At 45.0% G+C, this 14,474-nt stretch overlaps 1 protein-coding gene across 1 annotated transcript in view; it reads right to left on the bottom strand.

Annotated features, from left to right (window-relative positions):
- Positions 1 to 14,474, bottom strand: part of PIGN (phosphatidylinositol glycan anchor biosynthesis class N) — a 137,932-nt gene that overhangs the window by 83,278 nt on the left and 40,180 nt on the right. The window contains exons 12-16 of the mRNA XM_060244280.1: positions 11,946 to 12,024; positions 10,434 to 10,610; positions 4,681 to 4,820; positions 2,009 to 2,108; positions 1,820 to 1,912 (exon numbers count right to left, since the gene is read on the bottom strand). Of these exons, the coding sequence (XP_060100263.1) occupies positions 1,820 to 1,912; positions 2,009 to 2,108; positions 4,681 to 4,820; positions 10,434 to 10,610; positions 11,946 to 12,024 (589 nt within the window). The remainder of the gene's footprint in view (positions 1 to 1,819; positions 1,913 to 2,008; positions 2,109 to 4,680; positions 4,821 to 10,433; positions 10,611 to 11,945; positions 12,025 to 14,474) is intronic.

The following is a 14,474-nucleotide window of genomic DNA, read 5'->3' as shown; positions in this document are numbered from 1 at the left end:
GAGGACCATAACTTGACCCTCGTAAATCCAGGCAGTCATTGATAGGCGGTCATTTTGACAGACGCAGTTTTAGGAGTGCATAAAACAGACCTTGTGCAAGCTTTGTTGTTGTTCAGTCGCACGGCTGAGTCTGACTCTTTGTGACCCTATGGACCAAGTCACACCAGGCCCTCCTGTCTTCCACCATCCTCCGAAGTCTGCTCAAATTCATGTTAGTCACATCAGTAACGCTGTCCAGCCATCTCATCTTTTGCCGTCCCCTTCTTCTTTTGCCTTCTGTCTTTCCCAGCATCAGGGTCTTCTCCAGGGAGTGCTCCCTTCTCATTTGGTGGCCAAAGTATTGAGCTTCAGCTTTAGCATCTGATCTTCCAGGGAACAGTCAGGGTTGATTTCCCTTACGACTGATTTGATCTTCTTGCAGTCCAAGGGACTCTCAAGTTTCTTCTTCAGCACCACAGCTCAAAAGCATCTATTCTTCTGCGCTCAGCCTTCCTTATGGTCCAGCTCTCACAGCCATACATTACTACCGGGAATACATCACTTTGACTATATGGACTTTTGTTGGCAGGGTGATGTCTCTGCTTTTTATTATACTGCCCAGATTCGCCATAGCTGTCCTCCCAAGGAGCAAATGTCTTTTCATTTCATGGCTACAATCACCATCTGCAGTGATGTTGGATCCAAGAAATGTGAAGTCTGTCACTACTTCCATGTCTTCCCCTTATATTTGCCGTGTTAGAGGTAATCAAAGTCACCAGAGACCTCTCCCCACCATGCTTCTCTACCCTCCAAGTTCTGCTTCCTCATTGCTTTGAAGTTTTGAAAAAATTAGATTTGAGTGGAGACAGTTTGTCTGGAAATGTATCCATTTACAAACCACTAGGAACAGATGGAAAGTTTGTGCTGGCTGACCAGCCACGAACTTCACTTTGTGAACCATGAACCAGCCAAAATTTGTCATGGACTTTAGTTTGTGACTATCCCTATCCACATAGTTTCAGATAAGAGGCAAGGATTCACAGGATAGGATATGCAAACATCTTAGGAAGATCTCTCTCAGTTTTTAAAGTCAGGCACTGATTGGAGTTCACCAACCTCCAAGAAGAAGAAGAAGACTGCAGATTTATACCTCGCCCTTCTCTCTGAATTAGAGACTCAGAAAGGCTTACAACCTCCTATATCTTCTCTCCCAACAGACACCCTGTGAGGTGGGTGGGGCTGAGAGGGTGCTCACAGCAGCTGCCCTTTCAAGGACAACCTCTGCCAGAGCTATGGCTGACCCAAGGCCATTCCAGCAGGGGCAGGTGGAGGAGTGGGGAATCAAACCCGGTTCTCCCAGATAAGAGTCCAGGCAGATAAGAGTGGTGTAAGACTTTTTTTTCTTCCAGACAACCCACTGGTCCATGGAAGAATTCATTCAGGGAATCGATGTTCCCTCTAAGCTGAATTAGTGTGAGCTAGCTCACAGTTTTTTAGCTTCCAGCCCTCACATTTGTGTCTTTGCCCCCAGAGCAAACTAGTTTAAGCAGTAGCTCACAACTTTAATGCCAGTAGCTCACAAAGTAGAATTTTTGCTCACGTGACCTCACAGCTTAGAGGGAGTATTGCAGGGAATTACTTAATTTATTAATTCTAGAGATCTCAAAGTCACCAGGGACCTCCCCCAAGATGCTCTCCTATCCACACTCCAAGTTCTGCTTTCCCTTGTTGCTTTGAAGTTTTGATTAATTAAGAACCAGGGAAATTCCCACGTAGATATAAAGATGGGCAAGACAACTCCTTGTATCAAAGCTACTAGATCCTCCCTGGCAGCAAATACCTTAGCTTGAGTCCACAGCCGACTGACCAAGGGCCACATCGAAAAGGAGATCAGGCCAAAGCTAAGCATGGAGCGGTAGAAAAAGGAGAAGACCTAGTGCGAACAAAATGAGGAGGGGAAAAACCGAGAGACATATTAGCAACCATGACATTTTCCATTAAAAAGTGAATAAATGGGCACATTACTTACTAATATTTCAATTCCCATAGCAGATGCTAGCAGAAATCCAACAGAATGAGTCCATGGCAGGTTCAGGAGAGACGTGGCCAGTGCTTGAATGACGTGGTATCTGTTAGAAAAAGATTCCATTGGACAACCTCTGAAATGCATAAGTGCCTACGAACCAGAAATATCACCACTAGCTTCTTATTTTGCATCCATCCATCCATTCATCCTCCATCTATCTATCTATCTATCTATCTATCTATCTATCTATCTATCTATCTATCTATCTATCTATCTATCTATCTATCTATCTATCCATCCATCATCCATCCATCTTCCATCTATCTATCCATCTTCCATCTATCTATCCATCCATCCATCCATCCTCCATCTATCTATCCATCCATCCATCCATCATCCATCCATCTGTCTGTCTGTTTGTCTATCATCCATCTATCCATCTATCTAATAGATTTATATCCCACCCTTCCCTGATGGGCTCAGGGCAGCTAACAACAGTTTAAAAACATTAACAATTAACAAACAGAGTATTAAAAATAAAATATATAATAAACCAATTCCATACATCAACAATCATTAATCATCAATGAAAACAATTTAAATCAACAATTACATACATCAACAATCATTTGGAAAACAATTTAAAAATAAATCCACGAGGGCAGCCGTGTTGGTCTGAAGCAGTTGAACCGAGCAGGAGTCAAGTTGCACCTTTAAGACCAACCAAGTTTTATTGAGAACGTAGACTTTCCTGTGCTCTCTAAGCACACGTCATCAGACGAGGGGATCAGGTATTGTGACACAGCATGGCAGGAAGAATGGATTAGAACCCTAAAAACCCAACATGACCCTTCTGAGGAAATGTTACAAGAGCAGGAAGAGGAACATACTAAGAACCAAACAAAGCAGAAATGGACCGGGGAATACAAAAACACAGAAGGGTAGAAGTACGTAGTAATAGCTGTTCAAGTTCTGTATCTAGATTTGAGGCTCTTAAGAGGAAAAAAAAATCAAAGTCAAAAAGGCCATGAATACAGTCACTTGATAGAAATATCATTATACAGTTACGAACAGAACTGTTCCTAAATAATTGTCTTTCCCTCCTCCTGTAATGAGAGCACTGTGGCTTAGTAAGTTTTCTTGTAGTGTCACTGGTTTTATCCAGGGCTTTTTTTGTAGCAGGCACTCCGTATTTATTTATTTATTTATTTATTTTATGATTTATATCCCGCCCTTCCCACCAAGTAGCTCAGGGCGGCATACAACATATATCCTTTGTATATTAGGCCACCCCCCCTGATGTAGCCAATGCTTCAAGAGCTCCAATGCTCTTCATACAGGGCCTACTGTAAGCTCTTGGAGGACTAACTACATCAGGGGTGTGTGACCTAATATGCAAAGAAGTTCCTGCCACAAAAAAAAATGCCCTGGTTTTATCTGTGAAGTGTTTGGGGGAAGGTGAGCTCTTTGCTTTGGCCTTTTCCTTTTTTTACCCTTAGAAGAAGAAGAAAAAGACTGCAGATTTATACCCCGCCCATCTCTCTGAATCAACATCTCAGCGTGACTTACAATCTCCTATATCTTCTCCCCCCACAACAGACACCCTGTGAGGTGGGTGGGGCTCAGAGGGCTCTCACAGCAGCTGCCCTGTGAGAGCTGTGGCTGACCCAAGGCCATTCCAGCAGGTGCAAGTGGAGGAGTGGGGAATCAAACCTGGTTCTCCCAGATAAGAGTCCGCACACTTAACCACTATACCAAGCTGGCTCTCTTAGTCAGTATATAAATTTGGGATGGTGGGCCCACTGCTTTGGCCTCTTCCTCCCCCACCCCCGACTTAATTTTTATGTGCATTTGGAGGGGGGTCTCTTGCTGGCAGGTCCCAGATATTTCAGAGAAGTAGGGTGTGGAAGAGGTCCCTTTCCTGTGGTATGGGGTGGATTCTAAGGCCGTTTTCCCACTGACCTTACCCCGGAGCGACGTCCCTCTTCACCGCGCAGCGTCTGCGCGGATTTCCCACCAATTGCTGCGCATAACCAGGAAGAGCCGCGGCTTTTGCGTCGCAGATGTAAACTGGTTTTTAGCGGTTTACATCTGCAACGCAAAAGCTGCGGCACTTCCTGATTCTGCGCAGCAGTTGGTGGGAAATCCGCGCAGACGCTGCGCGGTGAAGAGGGACGTTGCTCTGGGGTAAGGTCAGTGGGAAAACGGCCAAAGTCATTTGGTCAGGGCCAGTTTCTGATTAGCTCCGATATGTATTGTCGGACTTCCTTGCCCTGATTTTCTGCTGATGTTTCTCTTGATTCTGTAAGCTCCTTGTGACAGGGACGGGAGAGCGGCGGCCCCTTTAAGAGGCCAGGAGCCGCTGGATTAGTGAGGACAGCTGCGTGAGCAGCCAGGTGTGGGGAAGAAGGGGATAAAAAGAAATGGGGTGGTGGTCACGGGTTGCATGGAAGAGGAGAAGAGAAATAAACGGTGGAGCAGCAACGAGAGGTCTCGGTCTCCTCCTTTCCGTGACACTCCCGTTCTTGCAAACCTTACTTTTAAAGTTTACTCACATCCTAGTAAATTTCAAAAAAAAAAAATTGTGGGGTGATAAGTATGCAGAATGTATTAAATAAAATTTCTTATCTGAAAACATATTTTAAAAAGTAGGGTTTTTTTATTTTAAAACTTACTCTTTTAAAACGGCATGCCATATGGGGACCGGTAACAGACAATATATGTAATAAGTCCACGGCAGGCTCTGAATGAGCAGGAAAATAGCTATCAGTACTCCAACAGCGGAAAAGGCATACCAGAGAAGACTGATCATCTCCTAAAAATCAAACAGATAATTTGTAAATATTACCCTGATATTTTAAAATATATCTCTTCGAGACATCAGATTTACAACGTTTACCTATATCCAGGGGTGGAATTCTAGCAGGAGCTCCTTTGCATATTAGGCCACAGACCCCTGATGTAGCCAATCTTCCGAGAGCTTACAAAAAAGAGCCTTGTAAACTCATGGAGGATTGGCTACATCAGGGGTGTGCGGCCTGATATGTAAAGGAGCTCCTGCTAGAATTCTACCCCTGCCTATATCTGGAATTTTGCTCCCAGTCTCCTATACCTCTCCTCTGGCATTTTTGAGAGTCAGGAAACCTCTGGAATGAGGTATGCAGTGGCATGTGGCAACAGGGCCTCCACTGGGAAAAGGAAGGGACCGTGTCCCCCATTGCACATGTGCATTTCCCATTATTGCAAAGACACCTTAAAAAAAAAAAGGTCAAGGCGGTACCCTGTGCAAGCAACAGTCATTCTCAACACCAGTCACTTTCACAACGTTTTCAATGCAGACTTTTTACGGGGTGGGTTGCCACTGCCTTCCCCAGTCACCTACACTTTCCCCCCAGCAAGCTGAGTACTCACTTGACCAACCTCGGAAGGATGGAAGGCTGAGTCGACCTGGAGCCGGCTACCTGAACCAGCTTCCGCTGGGATTGAACTCAGTTCGTGAGCAGAGGGCTCCGACTGCAGTACGGCAGCTTTACCACTCTGTGCCACGGGGCTACCAAAGACACCTTTGGATCCAACCAAATCATGGTTTTTAGATTTAAAAAAAAAAAAAAAGCTTTTAAAGCTTATAAAACAACAGCATCAGTAGCACAGCATAAATGGAAAACAAAGCAAGTCTATGGTCAAGCTGCAAAAGAGAGGGAAAAATCTCAGGTAATTATCTTATTTTAAGTTAATATTGTTATCTAAAGAAATGAGTAGTGACTCACAAAAGCTAATGCCCTGCCACAAATTTTGGTTAGTCTTTAAGGTGCTACTGGACTCTTGCTCTTTGGTAACTGAAGAAATGATCAGTGAGTCACAAAGGCGCATACCTTGCCACAGACTTTTGTTAGTCCAGGGGTGTCAAACATGCGGCCCGGGGGCCAAACCAGGCCCCCAGAGGGCTCCTATCAGGCCCGTGAGCTGCTCACTGTTGTCTGCTTCCTTCTCCCTCTCTCCTGCTTCCTTCTGCATCACCACTTGCTTTTCCAGACTTGCTCAACTGCACAGGAGCTAGAGCAAAACTCTTCTCTTGGGAAGGAAGTGGGGGAAGGAGAGCTAGCTTTGCCAGGCTCTCTCAGATGCACAGCAGAGCTACTGAGCCAAGCCTCTCCTCCTTCAGTTGGCTGAGGCTCAACAAGCCAGTGAGGTGGATTAGGCTGTGTGTGTTTGTGTGCTTTATGAAGTTTATATCTCCCATACCTGGCATTACATTTTATGACACACATAGCCCGGCCCAACAAGGTGATGATCAGGCCCTCATAACAAATGAGTTCGACAGCCCTGTGTTAGTTTTTAAGGTGGTACCGGAACTCTTGCTTTTTTTCTACTGTTTTAAGAACACTTATTATGGAAATGGCAGTCGACAATGTTTAAGTGATAAAAATCTTCTAAATACTGGTATGTTTGCTTAAGTTGCTAATACCTTGCACTTTCAGTAAATCAGTTTAAAAAAAAACCTTTAAAAGATAACATTTACAGAGTTAATATTTCAGAGTTTGGAATTGTTTGAAAGATATTTCACAGCAAATACCAAGTCTGAAATGTTACCACTCTAAATGTGTTTGGTATTTATTTGGAAGCTTTTGCAAAGCTTACATCATTTTGCACTAAACATTGCAAAAGGTCAGAAGCGTGATCAGAATGATTTATTAGAAAGTAGTTTAATGAAACAAATAGTTTTGTTAGGAGCAGTGTCCCCTCTAAGCTGAGTTAATGTGAGCTAGCTGACAGTTTTTTAACCTCCGGCTCACACGTTTTTCCTTAACTCAATAAAAAATAGCCCCATAGCTAACTAATTTATTCAGCAGCTCACAACTTCAATGCCAGTAGCTCACAAAGTAGAATTTTTGCTTGCAGGACTCCACAGCTTGTGTGTATTTGGTTACTCACAGGAAGTATTTGGTTAGGAGAGCTCTAATTTTCATCCACTAAAACATTTTTGCTTTCTAGTCATTTTTTCGAGCAAAATGCCTTTTAATTTTCTAAATAAAGGAAGATGACTTGCTTTTAGGTTCTGAAATTAAAGACTATTGAAGTCTTGGGTATGTGCCCTTTCGTTGGGGCACTGAGGAAACTAGCAAATGAAAAAGAGCATTTAAAGCTGTATTGCTTACCCACAGAAGCTTCCTACTATGGTACGTATCAAGGAAAATTAGCACTCACAGCAACAAAAGGAAAAAAGCCAAGGCCAATGGCTAGGGTTGTCAACCCCAGGTGGGAGGAGGGGATCACCCAGTTTGGAGGTCCTCCCCTCACTTCAGGGTCATCAAAAGTGGTGGGGGGGGGAGAGACTGATTCCCATAGGGTATAATGGAGAAGTGAGCCGCAGTTATCTAGGGCTCGGGGGTGGGGGGCTGTTTTTAAGGTAGAGGCACCAAATTTGCAGCACAGCATCCAGTGCCTCTCCTCAAAAGACCCTCCAAGTTTCAAAAAGATTGGACCAGGGAGTCCAATTCTATGAGCCTCAAAAGAAGGTGCCCCCATCCTTCACTATTTCCAAAGGAAGGAAGGCATTTAAAAGGTGTGCAGTCCCTTTAAATGTGATGACCAGAACTCCCTTCGGAGTTCAATGATGCCTGTCACAACCTTGCTCCTGGTTCCACCACCCAATGTCTCCCGCCTCCACCCTCAGTGTCTTCTGGCTCCACCCCCAAAGTCCCTAGACATTTCTTGAATTGGACCTGACAATCCTACCAATGGCTCAAGAAGTGTCTAAGAAGCTACATTTTGATGCTGGGATAAACCAATGCATTTGTGGAAAAGAGGGGTTTTAGGGAGAGATCTGAAGGGCATGACTGTCCCCTAGGAGAGCCTATCAGGAATCTCCAAACCTGGATTGAAACAAGGCTCATTGTTTCAATCCAGGTTTGGAGTGCCAAAACCCAGTATCAGTCTAACTACTTCATTGTTCTTCTGTAAATATTCTCTTCTAAAGGTTTTTGAAAATAAATTACTTAAACTGCAAGGTATTAGTAACTATGACTTCTGAAGACGTGTGCTTGCACATGAAAAACTTATACCTTGAATAAAACTTTGTCGGTCTTAAGGGTGCTCCCAGACTTGAATTTTGTCCTGCCGCTTCGGACCAACACGGCTGCCCACCCAAATCTACTTCATTGCCTGTTTGTGTGACGAATATACCTGCTCTTAAGTACAGGTGTCAACAGGGCTGCTCCACAGAGAAAGCTGATGTTTCCTCTCCTACCTGGGGTCTCTCTGACATATTCCACACTTAGGCCTTCGTGGAGCAACACCAGAGCCACCAGCTTGGCAGGCTCTACGACGGACATCAGTGCAGGCTTTTTAACTGGCTCTGAGACGGGCAGGGGCGGGAACTAGAGATGGGCACGAAACGTGAAAATGGTGGTTCATTTAGTTTTGCGATTCGTTGGTTCGCCCAATTCAGTGATTTGAAGAAGAAGATGAAGATATTGGATTTATATCCCGCAATCCACTCCGAAGAGTCTCAGAGTGGTTCACAATCTCCTTTCCCTTCCTCCCCCACAACAGACACCCTGTGAGGTGGGTGGGGCTGGAGAGGGCTCTCACAGCAGCTGCCCTTTCAAGGACAACCTCTGCCAGGGCTATGGCTGACCCAAGGCCATGCTAGCAGGTGCAAGTGGAGGAGTGGGGAATCAAACCCGGTTCTCCCAGATAAGAGTCCGCACACTTAACCACTACACCAAACTTGCTCTCCAGGTTCATTTTGTTGGTTCATTTTGTGTTTTTTAATTTTTTTTTAACGAATCAAGGTTCATTTGGTTCGAGAGGGCTAGAAAGCGTCGGCGTGTCGCAACGTGTCTGATGCGACGACGTCACCTGGAAGTGATGTCATCGAGCTGGGCATGTTCGCCAGGGCAACTTACCTGGCACAACAACCATCACTTCCGGGTGGCGTCATCACGCTGGGCATACCACGGCGCGCGAGAAGAATCCCCCGCCGATAATGACACAAATGACTCAAGCCCCCAAAACAAGCTGCTTCGTTTTGTAAGACGTGTACATCACTAGTACCCAAACTGATTCAGAACAAAGCATAAATCGGCAATTTTAGGCACAAAACGTGACTTGAACTTCAATTAGTGCCCACCCTTAGCAGAAACCATGCTTCCCTCAGAAGCACTGTGGTACTTCTGGCTACGGGAGCTGACAAGCACACCCTCTCCCCCACAGCTGGTGGCTTGATATTACTACATTAGCTATTCTAATTAAGTTTTTAAAAGAAGGCCTTTCCCTCTTAACCTTTTGCAACAAAGTACAGCTGATAAACTCTCTACCAACTTAAAATCCTTCCGTGCAGGTTGAACTAGCACTGGCATGTCACCAGTGTTCCCTCTACGTTGCAGAGTCTTGTGAAGTAAGTAAGTAAGTAAATTTTTATTTTTATTTATACCCCGCCCTCCCCGCCGAGGCAGGCTCAGGGCGACTTACAGGACATGATACGGAATCATGATATCATAATAACAGATAAAATCAATAACAGTATAAGTACAAATATAAATTATTATAAAAAGTTAAAACAATACAGTGGTGCTATTTATCCAGCAGCATAATATTTATTCTGGTTACATCTTAAAGGCTTCTTGGAAGAGGGCAGTTTTGCAGGCCCTGCGGAACTGATTGAAGTCCCACAGGGCCCGCACCTCCTCCGGTAGCTGATTTCACCATTGGGGGGCTTTTATAGAGAAGGCCAGCTCCCTGGTCGTTTTAAGTTTGGCCTCCTTAGGGAAAAATTCTACTTTGTGAGCAACTGGCATTAAAGTTGTGAGCTACTGCATAAATTATTGTGGTCTTGGGGGGGGGGTCAATTTTCCTGAGCTAAAACAAAAAGGTGTGAGCTGGCTAAAAATCTGTGAGCTAGCTCATGCTAACTCAGCTTAGAGGGAACACTGGACGTCACTTGTGCAATACTACCAAGAAACGTTTTGTGTATCAGACGTAGCAACAGCTTTTACTATGCAAATGTTAAGAACATAAGAGAAGCCATGTTGGATCAGGCCAATGGCCCATCCAGTCCAACACTCTGTATCACACAGTGGCCAAAAAAATGTTATATACACACACACACACACTGTGTCTAATAGCCACTGATGGACCTCTGCTCCATATTTTTATCTAAACCCCTCTTGAAGGTGGCCATGCTTGTGGCCGCCACCACCTCCTGTGGCAGTGAATTCCACATGTTAATCACCCTTTGGGTGAAGAAGTACTTCCTTTTATCTGTTTTAACCTGTCTGCTCAGCAATTTCATCGAATGCCCACGAGTTCTTGTATTGTGAGAAAGGACCTCTTTCTCTACTTTCTCCATCCCATGCATTATCTTGTAAACCTCTTTATCTTGCTCAAATGTTTGAGCGAGCAAAGAGGGAAACACATTTTAACTTACCTTATTTGGGGTCCTCCAGCTCAGACCTGCCTCCGCCTTTATAATGACCAGAATAACGTAAGATGTCCATCCTACAAAACTCAGGGCGACGCTTGTGCCTAGGAAGAATCTGTCATAGGTATGGTAATACGACAGTCCTTCTAAAGCCAGACTGATCAGCTGACTGCAAAGAGATACCTGTGGATACAAAAGAAGCAGTAAAGAGTCACTTTACAAATCAGAAGTCCAACTCTTGGTCTCTTGCAACCCCAATGCCTGCCAAGGAAAGACTAATGGTCAGGGGTCGTTTTGTAGATCCAGCCAGCCCAAGCAGGCCTCGCTCAACTGGGGCTCTCCTTGGCTGCCCCCCACAGTCAAAAGGCCAGCAAGCCACCTGCCACCCAAAATCCCATAAGAAATGGAGAAAGGGTGGTGTGAGCTTCTCCAGGGGTTAATGAGGGCTGCTGAGGGTGCGGCAAAGCCCCTGGTGGCTGTCTGGCTGACTGCACTCCTAATCCAGGGATTGTTATGCAGCTGCACCTACTATTCAACAGACAAGGTAGGTAGGTGGGGAGGAGGATGGGGAACCGTCAGAAAGGTTCAGGAGCTGTGCTCCTGTGAGCTCCTGCTGAATCTGAGGCCTGCTAACGGTAACATGAACATATATATGAACATATTAAGCTGCCTTATACTGAATCAGACCTTGGTCCATCAAAGTCAGTATTGTCTTCTCAGACTGGCAGCAGCTCTCCAGGGTCTCAAGCTGAGGTTTTTCACACCTCTTTTGCCTGGACCCTTTTTTGGAGATGCCGGGGATTGAACCTGGGACCTTCTGCTTACCAAGCAGATGCTCTACCACTGAGCCACCGTCCCTCCCCAAACATGATGTTTCAGCAGACTGATTCTTCCCCTTGTGTTGTTTTTTACTTTAATGAAAAACATTAAATGAAACTGAGCTTAAAACAGAAGCCTCTTCCCCCCCTCCCCGACCCGTGCATTCAAAATTGTGCTCCCTGAACTGCTAGCTGAACAGCCCAAACAGCCTGGCTTGGCTCGGGCTTGCCAGACCTTGGGAGCTCAGCACAGTCATCCGCAGTCAGGACTTGGACAGGAGACTACCAAGAAGACTGGGGTTTCTTCGCAGAGGAAGGTGACAGCGAGTCACCTCTGCAGGTTCTTCTTCAAGCCGCTTTGCTCCGTTCAGTAGAAAAAAGAATTTTTAACTGCAAACCCAATTTTGGAGCAACTGATAGAGCACGGGTGTCGAACTCATTTGATAAGATGTTGCGCAGCTAGTTCAAGCGGCATACAGAAAACTAAATGGGGAGGGCGCTGTGGTCCAATCACTGGCATTTCCAGTTTAAAAGGACTGGGTCATGGGGGATGGGAAAAGACCTTTTGCCTGAAACCCTGGAGAGCTTTTGCCAGTCAGAGTTGACACTCTTGACCTTAAGACTTTGATCTCACTCACTATAAGGAACCTTCATGGGGTTGATGATGGACTATTAAGTGTCACTCTGACCCTTCACTTACCCCTTCCTCGTATTTTTCATGCTGAATAGAAGTCCTTGCTTTTCTGAGAAAGTCTAGTTGTTCTGAATCAGAAAGAGACCTGTACAAAAAAAATATAGGGGGCGGAAACAGCTTAAAATACTGCTTTTATTTCAATTTGCAAGGAAGATGTAACTGTGGTGAGACAGACAAATAGCTATTTTGTATCAGGTCATTCTTAAGTTTAAAGCTCTGCTTTCCACTGATCATTGTCTCACAGTGAGCACAATTACAAAAAAAAAAAAGCCCTGCAAGATATTTTTCATTGGAAAGACAGCCCCTTGGGTGCTTTTAACATCCAGAGCAACAGAAAAAGCAAAGAGATTTACGGCCAGAATTAAAGCCTCACCAGAAAGCCATGGAGTCTGAGGAGAACTGTACCAAAAAGTAGAGTTACGGGTAAGCAGGCCACATAAAGATAGGACTTTAGGCAATATCATTTTTGAAGGAGAGATGTCACAAAACAATGGGGGTATTTTATGCTTTTTCTTTTCTTTTAAAATTGCCATTCCCAGTGTAGTCAAAGAACCTCAAAACCTCACTTTGGAACTAGGCCCGAAAGCCTTCATAAGGCTAAGGAGACGAAGCAGGAAACAAAACTTTTAAAATAAAATTAAATAAATAAGGCTAACACCCTGCATCTGATGGTCTGAAGTGCCTTTTCTAGTTTAATTCATAGGCCACTGAATGTGTTACGTTTGGTTGGATACTCCGTGACTGGCTGCTTAGCATCATCTTTCACTAGCTAGAAGATACGTTTACTGACCTATTGGAAAAGGTAAAATTTGAATGCATAAGAAATGCATCGATTTGGTTTTCTTACAAGTTAAAGACTGGAAAGCTGAAACTAAGCTGGTTACTGGAAACAATGTGAGATCTATCTATTAGTTATACTTAGGGTTGCCAAGTCCAATTCAAGACATATCTGGGGACTGTGGGGGTAGAGCCAGGAGACATTGGGGTGGAGCCAGGAGCAAGGGTGTGACAAGCATAATTGAACTCCAAAGGGAGTTCTGGCCATCATATTTCAAGGGACCGCACACCTTTTCAATGCCTTCCTTCCATAGGAAATAATGGATAGGGTCACCTTCTTTGGGGGCTCATAGAATTAGACCCCCTGGTCCAATCTTCTTGAAACTTAGGGAGCATTTTGGGGATAGGCACTCAATACTATGCTGAAAATCTGGTGCCTCTACCTCAAAAAACAGGGCCTGCAGAGCCCCAGATACCCACGGATCAATTCTCCATTATTTCATATGGGAATAAGTCTTTAAATCTCAGCAGGGTTGGGACATGCTTGCAACTGTTGTTTCCAAATGTGTGTGTGCCTTTAAATCTTGGCGGCAGGAGAGCTGGATGGGGGTGGGGAGAGCAGGCAGAGCCACATGGGCAGAAAGGCATGTATGAGAAAGGCAGAGAAGGGAGCGCAGTCCCTCCATTTATTTTGCATTAACTTCAGAAGTTGTTTCTATATTAAAATGGATAGTAAAGTGTTAGTTGGAACCTGATTATGGGATGGATGACATCACCACCCCCTAGGCTGCTCTCTGTTTGTGTTCCTATGCTTGAAGAAACTGACTGAAATACAGCAGATGGTTACATTCAGCTACTCCTATAAGTAAATTACAGTGAGATCACAAAAGTGTGGGTTTGCAAAAAGTGTTTATTTTGGCTGCTTTGTGAGTGTACATGCGTGTCCCTTTAAAAAGCCATTCCTGGAAATGCTTCCAAAGTCTGACAAGGGGACTTGCGGGGGTATGACAAATTTCACTTTCATTTAGTAGAAGTGCAGCCTTCAGGGTAAGCAAAAAAAGAGGAGGATGAAATGAGTACTGTTTTTAGGGGAACTGCACTGCTGTATTAGTTATTTACAGAATGGAAAAGTCCCCTTGCTCCACCCCCAAAGCCCCCAGATATTTCCTGAGTCGGACCTGGCGACCCTAGCTGAGGTCCCTCCCTTCCCCAAACTCTGCCCTGCCTGGGCTCCACCCCTAAAAATCTCTAGATAATTCCCCACCCAGAGCTGGCAGCCCTACCAAAGAGTGAGAGAGTGATTTTCTGGGTGCTGAAAACTTAGATGACAGCACTCTATGGTTTTAAGGAGAGGGTTGGCCCTTGGCTGGAGACAGGAGAGACTGCTTGCTTGGGAATGCAGGGATCTTTGCACTTTCCCAGAGGCTATCCCTCTGCCACAAAGTAAATTCAGCCTATAAATCTGCATTACCTGTGACCAGGCCTCAGATTCAGCAGGAGCTCACATGAACCTTTCTGGCAGTTCTGCCTCTTCCTCCCCACCTACCTTGTCCATTGAATAGTAGGTGCAGCTGCATAACAATCCCTGGATTAGGAGAGCGGGCAGCCAACCACCAGGGACTTTGCCACACCCCCGGCAGCCCTCATTAACTCCTGGAGAAGCCCGCACCACCCTCTCTCTACTTCTTATGGGATTTTGGGTGGCGGGTGGCTTGCTGGCCTTTTGACTGGGGGAGAGGCGGCCCAGGAGAGCCCCAG

Source organism: Heteronotia binoei, chromosome 7 (assembly GCF_032191835.1).
Source record: "Heteronotia binoei isolate CCM8104 ecotype False Entrance Well chromosome 7, APGP_CSIRO_Hbin_v1, whole genome shotgun sequence".
In the NCBI taxonomy this organism is placed as follows: domain Eukaryota; kingdom Metazoa; phylum Chordata; class Lepidosauria; order Squamata; family Gekkonidae; genus Heteronotia; species Heteronotia binoei.
The sequence above is the reverse complement of the archived record's forward strand: the minus strand, read 5'-3'. Positions and strand labels throughout refer to the sequence as shown.